The following is a 23,674-nucleotide window of genomic DNA, read 5'->3' as shown; positions in this document are numbered from 1 at the left end:
ATCAAAACCTGCTCTTGGTATTCTTAAGTAAGAAAAGATGAAAATAGTTCATTACATCTATTTTCCATAGGTACTGATAACCAGTGCTGAAAATTACCGTCTAAATACAGTACAGCCTTGAGACTTTGGTGTTACCACACTGAAGTTACTCAGTGTCTATCATTTTAGGACCGAGAGGCTGCTTGAGGCCAGTTTACCAGTTTACAGTTCAATCAGTCCATACTGGCTGGTTGCCACCAAAACATAACTACCCAGCACTGCCTTGTTCCCATCCTTGGCACCCTTTGGACTAGGCTCACGGTGAGCTGTGACCAAATGAACCAAAGCTACAGTTTTATGTTGCTCTTTTTTTGCAGGAACAGCTTTGGTTTAAATTATTCATATTTTTTCCTTCTTTCAGCCAATCTCCAAAATTGTGCCCACCAAACCATCTCATTGGCTTTGTCCCATTGCAATGCCAGGGAATAACCTAGCTTAACCCTTGGGAAAACCTTCCTTTCCCCTCTCTCAAAAATAATACTAATAAAAAAAAAGTGTTTGTTTTATTTCAGGTAATTTCAGAGATTTGGTTTATACTGGAGCAACATCAATCCATTTCTTTTACTGCTTTTACTGAAGCGTTTGATTTTAAGCTGTAGCCAGCTACAAAACTGTATCAGAGGCACTAGAGAACACTGCTCCAAATGAAAATGCAACATCTGAGCAACAGGCATTGAAATGGAGAGAATAAAAAAAAGAAGGAAACACATTAAAATGTGTGAACGCTCTGCAGAGAGGCAAATAAAGCCTTCCTGAGAGAAGACCAGGTCATGCCAAGGAACTGGAAAAAAAGCCTACCCAGCCACTTGCTGAGATGCTCAGAGACAAAATTTATCACTCACATCGTGACTAGTATTTACTATGTCAAGAACTCCCAAGCCTTGGATATCTGAGGGGCACGAAGTGCTCGAGAGGAGGAGAGAGCTGAGGTGTATGGAGCTCAGCACCTCCAGCCACATGGACCCAGCCAAAGAGGACCAGAGACACTGCCAGAACCGACGACACTCTTGGCATCATCCTCTTTGTCCTTACAGAGGAGACCTGTATCCAATCCAGTGTCTTAAAGGTTGCCACCTTAATTCTGAAACCCAGGTACAAACCTCCTCAACAGAGACTTCATGTTTTAAGATGACTTTGCATCATATTTGCTTTACAATAACAGTGTGAGAAGCAGACCAAGTAAAATGCTGTTGATGAAAAAATATATAATCCTAAGTACTTCAATTTTGCATGAAATAAAAGGAGAACAGAAACCCATTACTTTTGTGCAGAAAGTGTACATGGTACTGAATTCTTCCACCCAACTTCATTTTCCAAGGACTGATTCTGCTGCCTAGGGTTTGTGTAACATCAGGCTTTTGCTCATAGACCACGCACTGTATGACTGGTGACTTCTCTGAAGATTTTTATAGGCATCTCAAAGGTGTAAGCTGGAGTGAAATTATTAATGAACTGATCCTAAAGTTTATTTTAAAATTAATTTAATATTACTCTATAATGTAAAACTGCTGCTTGCTTTTGCTCCATAAAAATAGTGTTGGCACAGTAGTTAAAACTATGAATACACGGGCACACTAATCAAGAAAAAAGAAAGCAAGCAAGGCAGCAAGATATATGTGCACTTATATATCTTGAGCACTGGTTCAATTCCCTGTGTTTAGGTTTGCAGCTTCTTAAAGCAAACCTTGGCCTTTCTTCCTGCATTATAATGTTCTGTGTATTTTCCTTCTGGCTCAGCTTAGCACCAAAGTGCTTATTTAAAAATATTACTTCAGAAAAGAATTGCAATCATCATCATCAAAAAAAGTCAAATGCATTAAAATAGGCAAACAGGCAAAGGCCTGTCAGCTTCAACAGAAATATACTGTGTGCTGTTAAAGGTTTAAAAGGTCTAAGTGAACTGCCAGACTGACAGGCCTGCTGCAACAGATGAAACACAGACTCCTCCAGTGCCTTCTGCTGGCGGGCAACTTAGGGTGAAGAGAAATAAACACAACTTGGGGTAGAAATTCAGTCTGCTTTTCTTCTCGCAGTGAATCATTTGCCTCTGTACCTGGATAACTGAGGATGTCAGCACAGGAAATGAAGTGACCGACCAGAAACAGTGTAAAAAAAATGTGTTTTAAACACAATTCTGCAATACTTTGTGTGGTAATTAGATAGCCCTGGCGTGTTCCTGGCGTGACTTCCTTGCCTGAAATAGAGCCTCAAAGCCCAGGCCCTGGAATTGAATCTGTTCTTCCCCTTTAGAGTTGAGCACTGAGATCCCGTAGACAGACTGGTTCTCCTCACAGCATTTCCTGCCTCCCTCTCTCCATTCCTCCCTCTCTCCATTCCTTTCCATATTTCTGCAAAGCACAGGATTTAAAATATGGAGGGGAACTTGACAAGAACAAAGAGCCCCTCCTGATCACTTGCCAGATCAAAGTATAAAATTTCCCAAAGGCAGGAATGTTTCCCACCTGGCAGCGAAGGTACACTAACTTGAATTAATGTATTAATGAAGAAAAGTTCTTGTTTCACACTAGTATCAGCCTTGTTAGGACTTGAGGAAGGTTTTTAATGAATCAAAATCCCAGGTATTGTGGTTTTACAGAAAATGTGTAAAACCAAACCATTTGCCCTCTATAGCCTCATCTCCTAAACTAAAACCCACAGAGAAAAAAAAACTACCAGCCTATGGTTGCTTAAATGTCATTATTTTGGAAGGGAAGAATTAGAGGGGTGATTCATGCTTGACTCATATTTTTTTGAACACCAAGTGTGGTTAGGATACACCCATCAGTTTGGGTTGGCAGTACTGGTGTTAGTGTAATAAAAATGCACCCACCCTGTGCCTCTGTAACTTTTAATTTTTCTTTTCCATTTATATTATTACACTTCTTAACTTGAAAGCTTCTCAATGTTGGTATTTTATTTGCAGGAATAGGTTTGCAAGATAGGAATTTGGCTTGCAAGAGTCTGTACAGAGTTATACATTTCAATGCTTTTATCCAATAGATAAAAAGTTTAGTTATTATCACCTTCTCATGCAACAAATCTTTCTTTCCCATTTGAGTGAACATGTTTTAGAATATGTTTTATATCTGTCTGTAATAAAAAGAAATATAGAAAGAGCAAGAGTGAGCTAGATTCTCTTTTAATACTACAAAATGGTTCTATGCTAATGAAAAAAATCTTTAACATGGAATCTAAAGTCATATGCTTCAAATACATTGTAATTATATGGCAAATATACACATATTTACTCGGAACTATATTGCTTAGTAGCTAATACAGTGAGAGATAGCATTTAATCAAATTAATAATGAATGCATATTACAGTTGGAGGGAAAAATGCTATAATATATTCCAACATGTGTTGAAATATTGCTCCAATTTTTAAATCCCTGGTCTAGAAATCCAGCTGAAGATCCAACAATGAATTTTAATTTCAAATTTAAGACTTCAGATTACATGACTATCGGGAATTTTAACACCGAAACAGCATCATTGCCATCAGATGACAGTAGCCTAAGCTGTTAATCAAGATTCGTGCCCCCATGTGGTGATTACTGCACTTTTTCAGACAAGAAAAATCCTGGGTAATCTGGTTTATGACTCTTCCCCGGCAGCTTCTTACACCTGTACTTAATTCAGAACATAAAGAGATGTAACAGATGTAAATAGAAACATTTACACACTTAAATTTAACTTTTTAAAGTGTTTGCCGAGCTGGAATCTAATGGATACAAAGGGCTTGAGAGGACATAGTGTGCAAATAAACGTAGTCTCTGCAACTACGCCCCACAAGCAGGGCTGCCTGCAGCTGCTGAGGTGCTGGCGTGCTGGCCCAGGTGATCTCTTCTGTGCTTGTGTTCCTAACCCTGACCACTGCACCTTGGGTTCAGTGCACCCCAAAGAGCCTCTCCAGAGGTAACCCATTTCATTTTCCAATTTTGGTAATCTTTCCATTTTGCAGTAAAAAAGTTTTGTGCCCCTTTTAGAATGTGCTGATAAATCCAGCTATTTCAATGCTGTTGACCCTCTAGAAGTAAATCGTTTAATCTGCTTAGCAGAAAGCTCTTGCCATTGAAAGGACAGTGAGGTACTGAGTATCAGTCTGGTTATGAAGCTGTACAGAACTGAGATCTAATCTCAAGTGTTAGTGATAACACTGCAACTTTGGACAAATCACTTAATTTTAGATGAACAATTGAAAATCAATTCTAAAATGGTCAAAGAGCTGCTTTTGTGGATTGTTTTGAAGTGTCCAGGTTAAGCAACGCCTTATAAATCTAGCATGTCGCATTTCAATAGTTGGCACTTGACACCTGTGTACCCTCTGGAACCTCACATTCCCACCAAAGCCCCTCACACCAAGGTAGATTGGATGACCCCTTTCCTGCCCTTCTTCTCATCTTGTACTACAGGAAAAGTTCTTCTGCCTGTTCCTTTGGGGAATGTTGGGTCAAGCACTCAAAGAGCAACTGGGGTGTGGGGGAAGAAAGGTCTAGGCCCATCATGATTGAGTGAGAGGATAAATAATTCCCCATATTCTTCTAGGAATGCATGTAAGTAATCAGTAGAAATAAGAGTTAATTCTTGACCAGCTATTTCATTAGCACCTTACCTGCTTGTTGGCTTTCAGCACTGCCCTCAGGGTTGCTATCTGCTCCCGCTTTGTACTCAGGAGTGACTTCAGTTTCAGTATTTCCTCCATTAAGGCCTCCTTGTCTTTGTCGATCATGGGCGCCAGCTCCCGAGCTGCCGCACGCTGGCGGGACAGCTGCAGCGACCGATCGACAGCCTTCTGCAAGTGCTTGATTTGGTCCCTTATTATGGCATTGAGGTTGTAGATGTTCATCGGCTCTTTGCGAATGTCACTAGTGTCGGAGACTGGGGAGGAAGGAGGGGCCGTGATGACAGGAGAAATTGTAGGTGTTTTTGTTGGGCTCTGTTCCTTGCCAGGCTCTGTGCCCTCTTTTGTCACCTGCTCGGTCGGGGTCCTGGCTTCTACTGGCGATGCCATTCCCCTCCTGGCGAGCCGTGGGGAAAGGAGACCTCGAGGGTCATCCGGTCCCTTTAGGCTTCCGCTGCGGGTGACTCTGCTTTGCCTGTAATAGTCCAACATGACCCTGTTTGGTGTCTCGTTGTTGCACAGGCAGACGTGATGGTAGAGCTGAGCCAGCTCCTCGCTAAAGGTCACCAGCTCGTCCTGGGCGGTGTTGAGGGTGTTATGGTTTTCATTTGCTATGCTCGTCATCCTCTGCAATTCGTTCTCCATGTGGACCATTTTTTCCTGGCTTTCCTTGGTTGATTTCTCCAGGTTTGTCACCTGCTCGTTGTATGTCTGGATCCTGCTCTCATACTTGGCCTTCTCTTCAGTGTAGTTTTCCACATAATTATTATATTTCTCCTTTAAGGCTTTGATTTCAGCTTTAAGGTCAATCACCTCAGTAACTGCTACTTTGTATTTACATTCTAGGATCTCCAAGCCATTGATGTCCACTTCGTAGTCATGTGCTTCCTCCCCAGGCTCTCGGCCCTTCTCGCAGTCAAGATCCACTTTCAGCTCCTTGTTGTTCTGCAGCCCCCTCATGGCATTGACGTGCTCCGTGAGCCTGTGGACTCGCTCGTGCTGCTCGGTTAGGGCTCCCTTGGTGTGCTCCAGCTGCGTCTGAGACTCCTGAAGGTTGGCCAGGAGAATGGCCTTCTCCCTTTCCACCTGCAACAGAGTCAAAGTAAGAGATTTCATCCCGCCTGTGCTTCTCTGCTGAACTCCAACCTCACATCCATCTCTTCTACTCCCCCTCTTTGCATACACAGTTTGAGGGCTTCAAAGTCTTCAAGGAGATTTTGAAGTACCTGTACTTCTCAATCATAAAATTAAGTCCCAGAGATATGTTGATCTTGTAGGGAGTTATACAGTCTTGCCCCCTGCTACCATCTGCAATGTCACAAAGTTGTTATTCTTCTACACATTGACAAGTAAACAATTATTTGACAACCAAGCAATTCTGCCCATTCCCCTAAAACAGAGTAATAATATTGAATTTATTAGAATTTATTAGATCAGCTAATTTAGTAGGCAGAAATTGCAATGATATCAACTATCTCATATTACACTGAAACATACACATTTGTCAACAGACTTTGAATTTACATTTTCCACTCATTTAAAAACTTTATTTATATATTTGGAGTGTTGCAAACACTCATAAAGGAGTGCTTACTTACTGAATGCAAATGCAGTAAACAAATGTCTGTCTACTTTTCCACAGATGAGATTAAATTGCCACCACATGCAAACACACAGACTGGGACACTGAGCATATGCACCTCCTAGGACTCCCCTCCTCCAGCCTTTAACTATAAGAAAAATCCATCCCTTTAAGGGCATGAGAGAAAAAGCTGTGCATTTGGGGTATAACCAACAAACTAACAAATCACTGCCTCTGATCTGATAAATCCCCGCTGAAAACTCAGTTTTGCACAGCAGATGTCACTGAGAACTCCTCTAGCTGTTTAATAAACAGCGTCTTAAATCAAGTGATCAAGAATAACTGTTTTAAGTTTGGTCTGTTCAGATACTTACTACTTGCAGGCAACACCCCTGAAAAATTTAAAGCAATATGCTTTTTTTTTTTTTTTTTTTGTGCTTTTGACCAGTTCTGAACTGGGAACCAGAGGAGGGCAAAAAACAAAAAAAACACAGGATCCTTCTTGTTTTCATGGCTTTTGCAGCAGGATCAGGCTGTCTGTGGAAATCCTGAGCCCAGGTTCATTGCTCTCTCTTTCTCCTACAGTTGCAATAGCTCAGCCCTGTGTTCATACATGCAGTGAAACTGGCAGTTCCACATTCCCTTTATGGGCAAGTGAATTACTAATTCACAGAAATCGAAGCTGTCAGTTGAGAAAAATCCTTTAAAAAAGGATTTCCTTTGCTATCAGCATCTCCCCAGGTAGTGCTTGGAAGACTCAAATTGGCCATCGTGAAACTTGCCAGAGGGGGGGAAAAAAGAAAAAAGCCTTTTAGAGAGGTAAGGGAATATTAATGCGTCTCAGAAAATCTTCCAGCAGTAGTTCAAACTCCTCTTATCTCATAGCTAGAAATCCAGTGGCTGCTGCTGAAACGTATTACAGCACTAACGCATACGCTGATCCCCTCATTTTACAGACAGGCTTTCAAAACATGGCTTTTATTAGAACCTTTATCACTCGCAGCCACCAAATCCTAGGAGCAAAAATAGAAATCATGTTAAAAACCTTTAAAAAATCTGCCCTAGTTTTCTTACGTACAGGTGACTGATGACTTAAGAAGAATAAACAGGGCCAAACTTTATCATTATTTAAAGATTAAGGAAAGTCTGACTCTTTAGATACAGAATGCTCTACTTTATGTGCTACATAACCCGTGCTGCAATGTAGGAGAGCAAAGCCAAGGGCCATGAGCAGAGTGGTATCTTCCTCTGACGCTATTCCCTGGTTGCTGTCCTAGTTTCCCTCTCATCCCAATTATTTCTCATTTGCAGCATCAGTCTGCTCTTTCTGAATTTTGTTTATTAACAGAAAGTCCAAACTAGCTTAACCTTTCTCTCTGCCAAGACCATCTTGTCAAAAGGTGACTGCTCTCACAGAACTCTGTCAGATTATTATCTCAGCTATACATATATATATACACATATATATATATATACACACATATATGGGCTCTGGAACAAATATTTATTTTCAGTGATTTAGACTGGTGTAATAGAAAAAGAGCTTAAAAACAAACGACTGTTCCAGAGAAAAGGTCTGACAGCTATAACTCATACAACAACTTGGACAGTAGGTAAAATGAAAAAATGAAATATATGTACATACTGACTTTCACCGATCACAGTCCAGTAACAATGGATGAAGCTAATCTACTTCTGTTTGAAGATATGTGCTTCTACTTTCAAGAAGGGGAAAAAGAGAAAGATCAAACTGAGCCCTGAAGACACCATCTGAATACTAATGATTCTCTACTGGGTTTTAGTACAGTAATTATATTTCTTGCCCTAGACAATATTTTTACCCATAGCAAACTTTGGGGAATAAGCTGTTATTTTTGGTATATCCTTCAAGGATTTCAGTTTGGGGAGATATCCTTCTAGTTTTGTTCTATAGTTTGCAATTATGGGAAACAATTTAACCATTGCTATTTATCACACCCCTCCATGCCACTTTTATTAATAGATCAGCAAACAGTTCCTGATGAGGAATACTTGATGTGAACAGGAAATTCACTTCAAGGACCCTGAATTTCAGCCTCAATTTTTATGTGTCAGAGAATACTGCAGAAAAGAATCTGCACTACTTTAAAAAAAAAAAATAATTAATCTAACTTTTCCAAATAGGACAGTGAGGATGTTGGCTTGAAGAATAAGGAAAACACCATGAAAGGGAAAGAAGGCTGTAAAAATTAGCTGACCATGTCTTCCCACTGAACAGACACGCCTGTACAAAATAGCAAAGTTTTCTTCTCTCAAAAAAAAGGTGTCTATAAACATAAAAATATTTCCTGAGAGATACATAGTTTCTTCAGTAATTCTGCTACAGTCTCTGCAAAGAAAACTGGAGGATATATACCAGCTGTGGAGAGGTAAGGAATACATGGCAAAAACACCACTAAAGAGGACCCAGGAAACTACAGGCCGATTAACCTCACCTCCGTCTCTGGAAAGGGGATGGAGCAGCTCATCTGAGAGACCATCTCTAGGCATGTCAAGGAAAAGAAGGTGATCAAAAGTAGTCAGTACGGATTCACCAAGCGGAATTCATGCCTGACAAGCCTTATAGCGTTCTACGATGGGATGACTGGCTGGATGGACGATGAGAGAGCCGTGGATGTTGTCTACCTTGACTTCAGCAAGGCTTTCGACACAGTCTCCCATAACATTCTCATGGGGAAGCTTGGGGAGTGTGGTTTGGACAAGTGCACACTGAGATGGATCAAGAACTGACTGGATGGCAGAGTTCAGAGGGTGATAATAAAATGGGGCCGAGTCCAGTTGGAGGCTTGTGGCCAGTCACGTCCCCCAGGGGTCAATACTGGGTCCAGTGCTGTTCACCTTGTTCATCAACGACCTGGGTGAGGGCACGGAGTGCACCCTGAGCAAGTTTGCAGATGACACCAAGCTGGGTGGAGTGGCCGACCCTCCGGAGGGCTGTGCTGCCATCCAGAGGGATCTGGACAGGCTGGTGAGTTGGGCAGAGAGGAACCTCATGAGGTTCAACACGGACAAGTGCAGCGTCCTGCATCTGGGGAGGAATAACCAGTACAGATTAGCGGTTGACCTGCTGGAAAGAAGCTCTGTGGAGAGGGACCTGGGAGTCCTGGTTGACACCAAGTTAACCATGAGCCAGCAGTGCCCTCGTGGCCAAGAAGGCCAATGGGATCCTGGCCTGCATCAGGAGGAGTGTTGCCAGCAGGTCAAGGGAAGGGATCCTGCCCCTCTGCTCAGCTCTGGTGAGGCCGCATCTGGAGTATTGGGGGCAGTTCTGGGCTCCCCAGGTGAAGAGGGATGGGGAGCTTCTAGAGAGGGTCCAGTGGAGAGCAACAAAGATCATTAAGGAATGGGAGCACCTATCTTATAAGCAAACACTAAACTAGCTGGGCCTCTTTAGCCTAGAGAAGACTGAATGGAGATCTGATCAATATATCTAAGTACCTGAGGGGACAATGTAGGGAAGATGGGGCCAAACTCTTCTCGGTGGTGGCAAGTGATAGGACAAGGGGTAATGGGTACAAGTTGAAGCACAGGAAGTTCCAGCTCCATGTGAGGAAGAACCTCATGGCAGTAAGGGTGACAGAGCCCTGGAACAGGCTTGTTCTACAACAGAGGTTGTGGAGTGTCCTTCTCTGGAGGTCTTCAAAACCAGCCTGGATGTCGCGCTGTGCCCGGTGCTCTGGGTGTCCCTGCTTGAGCAGGGAGGTTGAACTAGATGATCTCTAGAGGTCCCTTCCAGCCTCAACCATTCTGTGATTCTGTGAATATCCAAATTTGCTGAAGAATTACTTTCTGTCAGCTTGAACATAATTAAATCCCCAAATCTACTCCGCAGAGAAATTTTCGAGGAAATTTTTGCATTAAATCTATGTGACCCCATGGGAGCTGATACGACTAAATAGAGATGCCCACTTAAAAAAGCTGCACATCAGTGTTTTGCAGTATCAAACTGTTTTTCAGTATCTAAACTAATATTTCTCACTTGGGTCTATTATTTCTTCGTTAGACTTTTTACCATGACTTGCACGCTAAGCAATGGTAGCGGCTGTTTGTGCGATGTTGTCCTGTTCTCGCAAAGCCATGAGACCGAGGAACATCTTTATTCCTTTTCTAGGGTGTCACAGTCCTATGACTATCAGTTTGTGGCAGGTGCCTTTTAAAATGTTCTCTGTTAGTATTTACTAAAAATGTCCCTCTCCTTTTGTTCTCTTTTGGAGGGTCTTTTTGTTGGTCAGATCCTGTTGCAACTGAAGCTAAGGGCAAAAATTTCCTCTGATTTGCAGGGAGGTCATAACTGAATCTGTCTATACTGAATATATACTGAATCTGTATATACTGAAGAGTGCTCTGCTCCATTTGCAATCTCAGGAGCATTTTCTGTTATTATACCAGGAAAATGACACCAAAATCCCATCACTGGCAACTACATTATCTCAGTTCCTCTCTCTCTTTCCACTAAATACCAGTTCAGACCACACTATTTTCACATACAAATATTCTCTTTCTAGAGGTATTTCAAGCACAATCAAGACATAAAGAAACATCAAAGCAGAGGACAGAGAATATACAGTCAAGCATGTCCCTGGAGGAAATCAAAGTCATGCCAAAAGCTGGGATTAGACTCCATGAGATGTATGTCTAATCAGGACGTTAAATTAAGCTCTTACCTGCATGAGCTGCTGCTTCAGCTTCTGTATCTCTGATATGTTGAGCTCACTGAAGAGGTCTGACACTGGGTGCAGAGATTCCCCTTTCCTAACCGCGGGAGCTCGGAAGTCACCGTTGAGTTTCACAAGAGGCCCGTGGATATGTCCGTTCATTTTGTCGTCGTTGTTGGGCTCACTCCCATCCTCTGCAAATTTTAATCCATCTACTGATATATTAATATGGTTATTATACATACTATCATTGAGGTTGATATACTGGGAGAGTTCCTTCCTCAGATTGTTCTTTTGCTCCCTCTCATTTTTTAAAGTTTCCAGGGCTTCCTCCAGCTGATGCTCAGCAATCTCCTTCAACCGGATGGCATCTTCTAGCTGACTATTAAGCAACACTGTCTCCTCCTCAAAGCGTTTAATCTCATGCTTTAAGCCTTCATATTCAACCTGAATTAGACAAGACAAAGAACATTCATAATACTAAAACTTGAGTCATGAAAACCTGCCATTCACTAGCCTTATTGAAATAGGTGCTATTAGAAAAAAAAAATGAAATACTAGACCTGTAGCTGCAAAAAAAATGCCAAACAGAAAATTCAAGTGGTTTGTAATAATCTCCCTTTCCACTTAGTTTATCATAATAAACAATGCATTTCATGGAAAGAAGGTTATTTAGAAGCAGGTATCCTGGTAATCAGAGATTAACTGTGAGTTGTCATATGCAGTGTTGTTACATCATTACATGCATTGATCTTAACACAGCTTGGGCCAGTATTCTGAAGATGACTCTAATCTTCACATAGTTACTCTTACCGGACATAAGTCACTCACATAGGGATACTCTCAAGTATCTTGGTGTCTTAGTAGTGTTAAAATCTATAGATGGAAAGTACAAAAGTCTTTGAAGAGTCCAACTTCTCTGTACATATCACATAACCTTCTCCATCATTCGAGAAACATTTAATTGGAAAAAGGAAACAGCAGAGCAATCTGCTGGTTGTGGAATCACAACCAATTTATACTACAGGATGCTCCAAATTCTCAGAGAATTTAAAACTACCAGGGAAATATAATAAACAGGTCGTTTAGCACCCACTGCTAGAATGGTGGGATGCCATTTTCGAGCACTTGCTGAAATGCTTTCCCCAGTGAACTGGTCAGGTTTAGTGGGACTAAATGGTCTCTTGTCTTTCCAGGTGTCCAACCGGGTAGTATTTTATCAATATATTTATTGGCAGCGTGCATGGAAGAAAACAACTGCTTCTACTGTGTGAAAGCAGCTCCCATTTTTATAGGAGATACATGGAAACCTCTGTGTTGCACCCAACACAAAACAACACTCAGGGAAACCAGTCTAGCTATAAGCCAGTTGCTCAGCAATATCCAGAGGTTGCAAGAGACCCTGCTGCAGAACATGTCAGCTTACTGCCCTCCTTTTCCCCTGCTAGAAAATCCCACAGCTATCCCCCACAAAAGATCTTTGCCTACGTGGTTGCATGTCCATTCCTCACCAGGAGAAATGGGTTTTTGATTTTTAATTCTGTCCATGTAATTTATCCATATTATCATTTCTAAATGGAAAAATTTCCACTATCAGAAGAAATTTTGCAGCAGTTTGGTAAAAGAGAAAATGGAATGCTGATTTTTCATGCTTTTATAAAAACCTTCTAATTCTACACTTGTAATAAATTCAAATGCATTACTATCTGCAATTTTAAAGCATGGTCTCATGTATTTTTCAGTTGATATTGATATTTATATATTTACGTATATTTTAAATGAACTATAATAAGATTCTGGTAAAAACAGAAACATTAACTATTCCTTTTGGAGTAGAATGTTTATCAACTTGTCAAAAGTCTTGCACTTGTTAGTCTTTGGAAAGCAAACTTGAAAACTGAAGGACTAATCTTCAAATTCAGAGAACTGAAAACAATTAAGCAACAAAAGAAAGAAAGAAAGAATGTAAGTCATACTGGGAAATCTTAAAAAATCTTAGAAAAAGAAAAGTAAAATAAATAGTATTTTAAAATCTTTGTTTAGAAACTTGAAATCTCTTTTGTCTGGAGATGTCTATCTAAAACATTACAAAACTCAACCTTGTTTGAGCTCAACCTTGAGCTGCATTTATAACTTGAGGACATAAAAAACACCTAACATCTTCCATTTAAATTCTTCATGAAAACAAGAGGTTAGTATCACCCATATGGTAACCATCTCATGAATTCTTGTTTCTACAAGTTTCAAGGAAAAATGTTACAGAAAAGTCCAACACAGACAATCATAGTTCATCATTAAGACTTGTATGTATATATACAATATATAATTAATAAAAATCATAGTTTTATTATTTAAAGTATTAGAAAATAAAATGCTCTTTAAATCTTCTATTGTAGACCAACACTTTTTTAGGAATTACAAAAACATGGAAATGTGATAGAAAATGTTTGGGTTTTTTTAGGTGATTCAAAATGTGGCAATGCTTCTTTTTCCACACACAGCTGGTTTTCAGATGCATTATAAATGAAATACTATGACAGACAGCGGTGCAAACACTTGCAACAGATTTTCTCCAGGTAGAAACTAGGGCAGTCCAAAAAGGAGCCTTTATTTTTTTTCCTGATGATGTGAAAATGCCCGCTGTGAGGCTGGTGAGATAAAAAATACATACCTCAAAGGGAGAATTTGCTGGCTTGATAAATAGCTCTGACACAAAGTGATCTGCTAGAAATTCACTTTCTGTGATGCAAAAGCCTTGAAATCTTTATAAGCAAATAAATAAGCTAGTTTCTACTATATATATATATTCCCCTACTGCACTGCTTCATGGTTCTAAATAGTTCAATCTCATTTGGGCTAGAAACATAAAATATAAGTAAAGAAAGATAAAATAGTACCACATATTCCTACAGGAGTAAGATACGTTTTGTTAGGAGGTTCCCATTAGAAACAGCAACCATCTCAGATATTTATTTTTATGCTATAAATATTTATTGTATTTATTTTTGATAAAAGCCCTAACTGAACCATTCAGAGGCTCAGGACATAAGACGGGGACTACAAAGCAGTGCTATCATCTGTTGGAAGTGCAGGAACTGGGGTTATGCAGGATAATCTCATGGAGACATCTAGAAAGATAAAGCCAGTTTTGTCATCCAGCCAGGATACTCACTTCTTTATCCTGGCAAATTAACTTTTCTGACATGAGAACAAATCCCTTCTGTTCAGTTCAAAGGGCAACTGTGCTCTTGCCGACTTCCTTGGCAGCATTTACATCTGGGGGCAAAGGAAGCCATGCTTTTGTAAAGGGGGATTGCACAGAGCCAGCGACTACCTCGGGGCTCCTCAGGGCACATTGTGCACCACAGGGCACAGGACAGGGCTTGCTCCCAGCTCCAAACTGCTGCAGCAGGGGAAAGTTAAAGAGATAACCCAGGAGCACTCCTTCTTCTGTTTTCAAAGCTTGCCAAGCTTGCAGGTTAGCACTTCTGAGCAGCGAGCAATAGCGGGAGGAGAGGAAACAGTGCAGGAAACAAAACTCACCAGCTAAACTCTGGGGTTAGGCATTGAGTTTCCTGTGCAAGGAGAGGAAAAGCACAAAGCAAAAAGCTACAGTTCTACCCATTTTCAATAATTATTCTGCTCTTACAGATTTCTGCATAGATATATGCCATCAGGATTTTCCTAAAAATGAGGAAATGCCTCTCCTTTTCTAAAAAAAAAAAAAAAAACAGTAACACTGTTAAAGAGTAAGTGTTTATAAAAAGAAGAAAAAAAGAAAACATACAAACTTTTATTGAAGTGCTCTGCTAGATTATACTATGGAAATTTGAGAAAATGGTGTCATTTGTCAGCACAGCCCCTAGACTCTTTTGATACTTACTTGATTCTGTTTCAGCGTGGACACCAGTTTCTGTAAAGTGATATTTTCTTCTTCAAGTTCAGTATAGTCCTGTAGAAGTCTTGCCTCCCGAAACTTGTACTCTCGAATTTCATCTTTCATTCGTATCCTCTGTAGTTCCACCATTTCGTTATTCTGAGGACAGAAAACACAAATATGTTACCGTTCAACAAGGGCCACTTCAGCAATAAGCACTTCCTATAGAAAAGGCCACAAAAAATGAATCCTTAACTTGAAATGACTTAACAGTGCATGATGAAACGACATCATCTCTTTATTTCAGGCAAAACTGTAACTTTAGGTGTACATTGGCAATGTCCAAATGAGAATATATGATAAAGTTTCAGTTCCAAGATTTGGTGCTTATCAAAAGGGAAAGCTTGGCAAGGCTTTGTCATCCAGTTAGTTTACTTGCTATATGACATAGTTGCATCCAAATAGAGCTACCTCCTGTTTTCCACACTATCTACATTCACTCCAAAGAGGAGTGACTAATAGCATCTATTCTGCAACGACATCTATTACTGAGCAGGGCACACTGACATGTTTGGACCTGACCTTAAAGACAAATATAGGGGTGTGCGTTGCGGGGGGGACCTTGCCATGCAGTCTGTCATGAAGCACCCTCCAAAAACCTAAAAAACTCACAGCTCTCTGGAGCTCACCAGCTGCTAAAGACACAATATTTAAACCCATAATGCCTGAGAACACACATGGTTGTTGTTTCAGTTTCTCCATTAGCAAAAGCAGTTCCTGTACAACCTTTGAGACAGGTCACGAGGGATGAATTTCACCCAAAATCACTACCATCAAATTCCTGGTGTGTCTGATTTTTTTTACAGGAAGATTCTGGCCATTCCAGAAAGACCTAAGTCTTCCCAGAAGCTCTAAAAACTGAACTAAAACACTCAACATGAGCAAGGAATTAAAACACAAACCGCTGGCTGCCAGGGTCAATGAGTGTCCCCATCCCTGCTTTAAACAGAAGCCCAGATTTTCTGGATCAAAAGGAAGAGGTGTAATCGGTCATATGTCCCTCTGGCTTCCAGGAATAAGATGAGCATTGCAGCAGCCCCACTGACGGGGAGATGACCCAGTGTAACACGGAGAGATGAGTTCCCGTGCCTTCAGTGAAGGGCAGGCCCTCAGCACCGCCAGCGTGTCTGAAGAGCTGCCACAGACTGCTGCAGGGGACTTCTGTGAGGAAAAAGAGCCCCATATCTACCTAAAAAGGCACCTACTAAAGGCAGCAGTACTGCTGAAACTGTAGTCAGTGAGTTTTAAACAGCTCCACCTGTAAAACTTGCCTTCTAGTGCGCGAGAGCTAAAACGATGTTTCTGACCTGAGGATACACAGAGCGGTGCTCAGTGTCAGGTTAAGCAATGATCCTGGAAAATGATACTGCAGAACATGAAGAATACATATATACTTTCATATAGCAGTTAGGAAGGGTGGTAAACAAGGCGTTTTTTAAATGAAGCTTGTTGAAGAAGAATCCGTCCCTGCCCCAAGCTAATGAAGACTAAAGGGTTTCTTAGCAGAAAACACATCCGTGGGCTGAGGGATGACCCTGCTGCCCAGCGGTGCGAGTGACCTGCCGAGGTGCCCCGAGCCTCTGCTCGTCTGCCAAACAGGCTCTTCCCTCACCAGGAAGACCCTGTAGGAAAAGGGAGGAAACAAACACCAGAGGGGCAGAATGGATGACCTGGCCAAAAAACTTTTACTGAATTCTATTCTATTCTATCTAAGCATCCTATCTGAGGAGCCTGCAAAGCTCTGTCTGAAGTGGTCCCTCTGCCTGCCCCCAAAGGGCCTAGCGCAGCTGGAAGCAATCCCACTGTCCTACCACAACAGCAGGACAAACACAGCTCGGCAGCATGAAAAGATGACACAATATTTCCTTCATGTAAAATGTGCATTTCTTCACTGAAAATGCCATAGCTTTATTCTCCATGCTCTGGGCTCTCATTTTTATAAAAATCTGCATTATGCTGGCTAATACTAAGCCATACCAGGCTCTCTTGCTTTCATGGCTTTCTATGAAAGGCAGGGCTTTAAAAGCAATGCAAAACCTTAGGATTATCCAGCCTTACAAGTGAGGAGCCACAGGACGTGCCTGACTGCTACTGTCCTTCCATTCATGTGAGGTCTCTGTTTTCTTTCATGGAAGGAAACTACAGTACAAAAAATTTCATGCAACGTTTGTTGCTTTCAGCAAGCACAATATATCCCATCAGAATATTCCCATCAGATGCTCTTTTTAAAGATAGTACCTTCTCAAAAATGTCTGTTGTTAATTGGAATTTTTTTTAAATACACATTTCTTCAGCAGAAATCATACGGATAGAGAGACTATATGTACATATATACATATATATATACATATACGTGCAAGACACTATATACCTATAGTATGGAGACTGTATTGATATAGTGGCAGTATGCTGCAAACTTTGTATTTGGCTATTGTACCAGTCCTCTCTGGAGGTGACCTGTATGAAAACCAAACAAGATGATTAAAAAAAAAAAAAAAAAAAAAAAGCAAGGCAAAAGGAGCCTGCCAGCAGGGCAGCTGTCTACCAGAGCCACTAGAGGACAATGCAACCCCGATCATTATCCAATCAGCAAAATCATTCATCATTAAACTGTACTGGCAGTTGGGTATTGAACATTAAACTTCCAGGATACCGCAACTGGTCCAGATACTTTTATTAGGGCATCAATATTATTTTGCATCTCCAGAGAGGACTCCCCTACGGACTATTTCATCTGTAAAGATCAGCTTAATCCAAGAGGTGGAGCTAATGATACATGAAAAATATTTTAATGCCTAGAAGTAACTTTCAGTCCCAGTCACTAGAAAAACATGGTGCCACAGTTTTAATGGATTTGTGCCAAGATGGAAAAGGCCTTTCTGGTGAAACTATCACGGACAAGAGAGTCCTTGTCAGCATTGCATCTAATTATACACGAGCACTAATTGTGGAAGATGTCAGTCATGTGGTTCAATGCACTTCTAATGAACCTATACACAACAGAACAGATCATGAGAAATGAAAAACAGAAGGCCCCAGTCGTGATCAAGTTTGTTTAGGTCGCCTATCCAGAGATACTTCGACACGTTTTCAAAATTGTTGTCCATGAAGACAGACATCTCCAGGATTTACAGGGGTAAATCTTTACCCCTTTACAGGGGTATCTTTACCGTACATTCAGCACTTCAATCCTCTCAGGAGAACAAAAACATAAAGTGATAAGCTTTTGAGTTCTCACAGAACTTAATACAATATATTTGAGATCATTTCTGATTCAATTCAGACTTTCACAATGCTTACAGAGCACGCTGTATTAACTGTGTGTGGAGGCACACTGTAGGGTACTGCGATGGCTCAAAGAATTCAAAGTGAAAACAACAGAAGCATTTCATCTTACAAATGATAAGAAAGAACTAGCAAAAGAAACACAATTTCCCCATGTCCATTTTAAATTTGGAGTGCTCTCGCCCAAGCAAACAGATTGCCTTGTGGTATGTCACTAAACCTAAGGAGTGCAGAGCAGCCAAGGGACAGCAGTGCAGTGCTGGGTATTCTCCATTCCAAGATGAGAAGTCAGCTCAGCTGCCTTTGATTTCTTGAACTATGAACCCACAGACCAAGACCTATGAACTTCTTTGAAACTGGTGCTGCTTTGAAGCTTTCTTTCCAAAGTGAACGCCCTTCTGTCACCTGGTTCTCCATCTCCCTCAGATTATGGGAAGGAAAGTTTTCAGTTTAGTTCTGGTTTTTCTCTCTTGGTTCTTCTCCCCTCAAAAAAACCCAAAACTATTAAACTAGTGATTGGGGTTTTTTTTTTTCCTACTTTTTTTTCTCATGTAAATTTTAATGAAAAGACTTTCAGTCCTTACTGCAGTAAAACATACCATTTTCCACTGCAGAACAATCTTGCAATCAGAAACTAATTAGATGCTTCAAACAGCCCTGGTTTAATTACAAGATATCTTCTAGAAAATGCACACAACATCATGATGCTGTGTGTGATTTTATAATCTTTATAATTCATGAATAAAGAGAACAGTGGAAAAATTATACACTTCGGATTTAATGGCACTATATTATGGCTGATGGAGTACAAAACCCTATTTGATCTGGTGACAGTTTTATTGCAGTCGTAGTAAATTGAATGTAATCGAAAATTTATGCTTAGACTAATATCCATGATCTTATGTGTTTGCAGACACATCTTTCCGCAAAATTCGTGTGCCTTACTTCACTCTACAGAGAAAAATGCAAGGTCTATCTTTTATTAATAACAATAATGAGCAAATGATATAAAATTAAAGGTGGATACAAATTTAATTACAAACAGGCTAATTTTGCATGTGAGAGGTCCTAGAGCACTGCTATCACACTAATACCTTTGGTCAAAAGCAAATCTAATTCCTCCTTTAGGACCATCCCAAAACAGAATTAACCGTAATCATAAATAATTCTGGTTCCTTTTTAAATTTATGGGCTATATCTGCTTGGCTTCATGACAGTATAAAAAAAAATCCTGAAAAATTAATGAGGAAGAAATAACAAAACCCTAAAGCATCTTTAATTCATTGGCTTTAGAAAATAAAGGTATATGCTTACAAAATTTATAGCCTAATTATAGGTTGTAGGACTAGCCCGGAGGACTATTGTATAAGGAATTAGTGATCCACATAATGGCTGGCCCAATATATGCCTATTATGAAGGCTGTATGCTGATACGTATGTGATTTTTTTTAAGCACCTGTGCTATATGTTATTCTACTTGAAATATTATGCAACCTTGTCCACTATACATACCATTCCCAGGCCTTGCAGGTTTATTAATGTGATAGGGGCAATAGGGCATACTGCCCAAGGGATGTTTTTAAGCTAAAGCCACAGTCCAGACCTGCTCTGCTACCAGCATCTGATGATTTTGCATCATGAATAAGGCTTGAAAACAGCACAAGTGGATTGGTGATCCCCCAAACTGAGGGGATCTGTGTATGGTGCTGTATCATCCATATTGTATCATCCCAGAGTTCCCAGTGTCAGAAGAGCTGAATCACCTTTGCTGGGATAACAATAAAGAGTTGTCTGTCTTGAAAATGTTTGTGCCTGTCTTGCTAGGACTTGATAAGAACCAGTACCTCCTGTAACAAAATATAGCTCCTCTTTAGAGGTCTCAATGGTAGTTGTGGGTATGTTTTTGTTTTCCATAAAAGAAGAACTATTCTTGCATTATATAGAGAATTTCTCGCCAACACAAGGTAGGAAGTAGTATGATAGCACTGAAAAAGCATCCTTCTGCCTTCCTACTGATGGAAATGTGGAAAAACTACAATGAAAAGACCTGCAGTCTCTTCCTTCCGCTCCTCTTCCCTATCCATCTAGAACAAGAAGGAAGAGAACAGAGAGCACAGAGCTCCATGGCGTCTAAGTCCAAGAGGCTTCCAAGAAGCAAGAGAGCAAACACAGCTCTCCATTATCTGGGAGGAAGAAGAGGCCAGGGATATCTTGGAAGATCCATGGCAATGTACAGCTGCTTCTGCAGGGAAGGAGAGCACAGAGATACCCACCTCCATAGCCCCATGACTTGGAAACCTCGTGAAGATCCCATGGCTCATTGGGAAAAGTTGTCCTCATCCTTTCTCTTAAACCTTCCCAACCACAAGGTCACAAGGTTCAAAAGGTTTTTTTTCCTCCTCCTGACTCATTTCTAACCCCATCTGCAACTGTGAGCAGCTTGAGCCTCCACCACAATAGAAGTACACCTAGCCAAGCTGAAAACCTGGGGGACGAGACAGACAAAGTTTCATCTGGAACAAGCAGTGATTGAGAAATCTCTCACAAATCTCTCTGCTTCCCAAAAGACAGTATTTCAAAGATTTATTTTCTTCACTATTAAGTTTGCATCCTTCTTTTTAATCTGAATTTATCTGATTTCATCTTGAAAAAATTTTTATCCAGATGGTATCATTACGGTCAAGGTTAGTGGATGTACTACCTTAGAAGCAAGAATGGTGCTCATATTGTCCAAAAACAGAAATCACAAACTTTTGAAATTTGATTCTGACATCAAAACAAAAACAAAATTAAAAAAAACTCCCTAGCTTTTGATATATCATTCACTACAACTCAACAACAGGAGAAAAAAAAAAAAAGGCAGACATGCAGTGAGTGCACAAGGTATTCAGATTTTTGAAAATATAGCTGTAAAATAATGTAAATACCTAAAAACTTTCCCTTACGTAGATTTACTTAGAAAATGATAGCACTATCACAGATAAGGTTGAAAAGAGCCACATGTTTTTTAGCTACAGTATATAAAAGACAAACCAAGATTGGCTTTTTTAAACCAAGTTTAAAACTCATAGCATATAATGCTGTAAATCTTGCTACATGTACTTTTATCTAATATAAATTTTATTAAAGTTTTCATTGTTCAATTTATATATAAGAATACATAAAAAGACAGGATTAAGAATTGTTCTGGTTATTTCATTTATTTTTTCTGCAGAGTATCACAGTCATATAATATTATGAACATTGTTTCTTTTTATTAAGTGACTAGGAAGTATTAGCCTTTAATGCCATATTTATATGCAACTGTCAGGGGAACACGTGTAAAATAATGGTTTGGTCTTGATTGCATTAATAGCAAAGCATATTTCATACTAGATGCCCGTAACAAATATTGCTGTAATATTCCTCACATATTCTCTTCCAAGACAGAGAAACTACTCTGAACTAGGCTGTACTAAATTGGCATGAGAAGAAATTGAGACTTAAGCCATGTAGCAGCATTCAGTTAATGGATCCTTTGGGCATATTTGCACATTTCGAATCAAGTCCCACATTACAGTACAGTCATGCAAAAGGGTAAAATATTCTGTATCAACTGGCTGGAAAAAGTTTTACCCAAAGGACGGCATTGTAGGAGTCATTTTGTTTAAGCTTAAAACTCTGCTGCTCATCTGCCTCTTGCAGCTCCAGTGGCATTACACATTTCTAAGTGGGAAGACTTATTCCAAGATGCCACTGTGACTGGGTAAAAGAAGGATAATGAAGGGGGCAGGTTGATACCACCATATGGCAAAAGAAGAGTAGAAAATGTAGCACCCCTCACTAACAGTCTTGAGGGGAATGCTGCGGTCATGGAAGAGACCACATTGTGCTCTTTGCTCGAGATTTCACCACAACACCACTCATGGATATCATACTAAAATCGTCAGTATGGAAACCATCAGACGCTGCCGGACACCAACACCCATTCATCCAGGCCCACATTTTCAACTTTGATCATTTTCTCTCTTCTCCTGTAGCTGCTAGACCCACATGCCAATCAAGCCTAAATTACATGAAAGGCCTTTTTCTTTAACATTATCCTTTCTTGCAGTGTTTTTGCTCCATTTCCCTCCAGGAATTTCCTTTCTCTGCATCCTCAAATATTCCATTTACTTCTCCTTTTTGCCCTTTTGCAAAACACACAGCCCCAATATGTAGGCCTGTCACAGCATCTGTGGAATGGCTGCCACCTCAGCTCACCTGCATGATCCCCCGTGCCCTGTCCCACAGGGGCTTCCAGGCCCACCCTGTTCTTAACCTTTCTGCAGGTGCAGACGGACAAAGCTACATCCCCATGGCAGCTGGCCACCAGCCCCAAGGCCAGTGTCACCACTGCTTCACCCAGCTCATGGGCAGATGAAGATGTCCATCACACTCAGGTCAAACCACCTAGGCACATCCTTGCTGTCCCTCCTGCTTGGAGGTGGCTGGCCCATTCTGGTGACATTGAATTCAGGCAGGTGACATTAAACACAGGTGGCAGCACTCGAGTAACAAGTACTGAAGACACAAGCTACTTGCTGGGAGACTGTTGCCCCTCTGTACATCTCGTACTATTCCGGGCCTGGCTGTGACTCCTAAGTCCTATTATAAAGATGTTAAAAACAAACTACCCTAAGCAAATTAGCTCAGGGGAAAAAAGGAGCTTTTGGAGCATTTTTGAACTGAACTGCTTTTTTTTTTTTTCCTCTTCGTCCAATTACAACCTCCATTCTGAATGGTGTCAATGCCTAACCACTATTTAACAAGCTCACAGCAGTGATTCTACATGACAATGCCTCAAGGCAGGCTTTTTTTTCCGATAGAGGAGTCATGCAGGCCTTTTCAAGCTCATCAAGAAACCAGAATCTGCTTTTAAGGTCTAACCGATCACTTGGGGGAGACATCTGCCAGCGCTATGTATCTCTTTGAAAGGCCATCTGTCTGGTGCAAAGTGCCAAATTTCTTCCTAGACCCGCAGGGGCATCGGGTAGCTAACAAAAGGAAAGTTGTGCTGACAGTGCGTGGCTTTTGCAATCAGTTTAAGCTCAGCGGTACGACAGCTGCTGCTCCCAGGTCCCCGGCCCTCCCCTGGGCCAGCACCAGCTTTCTTCACATCATCAGCAAGACCACAGGGCTGCAGTCCATCTCAGAAGAAAAAGAACAGCAAAGGCAAAAGTCAGCTTTTAAAAAATGAAGTTAGTTTTCAGTGGTACTTTCTGATACTGCTGATGAGGTGGACACTGGCAATACTGGAAAGGAGGTAATGGCAACACGTCTTTTCTCTTTTGGATATTCTTGCTGCTCAGCACAAAATCCATGACGTACTCTAAGCTCCAGAGGTGGAGCTCCCAGCAACTAGGTCTCTCCTTAGGACTCAAAGCTATTTTAATTACATCTCTGTGCTAGCTCGATACTACATCCTGTAGGCTTTACTGCCAAGGGATGCAAGGAAGAGTACGGGGGCTTCCAGCTTGGCCTCACCATCCTGCCAT

The 23,674-nt window shown here is 40.8% G+C and overlaps 1 protein-coding gene across 1 annotated transcript in view; it reads right to left on the bottom strand.

Annotated features, from left to right (window-relative positions):
- The window catches only part of BICD1 (BICD cargo adaptor 1), a 167,048-nt gene that overhangs the window by 33,014 nt on the left and 110,360 nt on the right, over positions 1-23,674 (bottom strand). The window contains exons 3-5 of the mRNA XM_026040336.1: positions 14,820-14,972; positions 10,946-11,383; positions 4,652-5,746 (exon numbers count right to left, since the gene is read on the bottom strand). Of these exons, the coding sequence (XP_025896121.1) occupies positions 4,652-5,746; positions 10,946-11,383; positions 14,820-14,972 (1,686 nt within the window). The remainder of the gene's footprint in view (positions 1-4,651; positions 5,747-10,945; positions 11,384-14,819; positions 14,973-23,674) is intronic.

The sequence above is a fragment of the Nothoprocta perdicaria genome, unplaced genomic scaffold, assembly GCF_003342845.1.
Source record: "Nothoprocta perdicaria isolate Ctin4 unplaced genomic scaffold, notPer1 scaffold_253, whole genome shotgun sequence".
NCBI classification, from domain to species: domain Eukaryota; kingdom Metazoa; phylum Chordata; class Aves; order Tinamiformes; family Tinamidae; genus Nothoprocta; species Nothoprocta perdicaria.
Note: the sequence above shows the minus strand (reverse complement) of the source record. Positions and strands in the feature narration are given on the sequence as shown.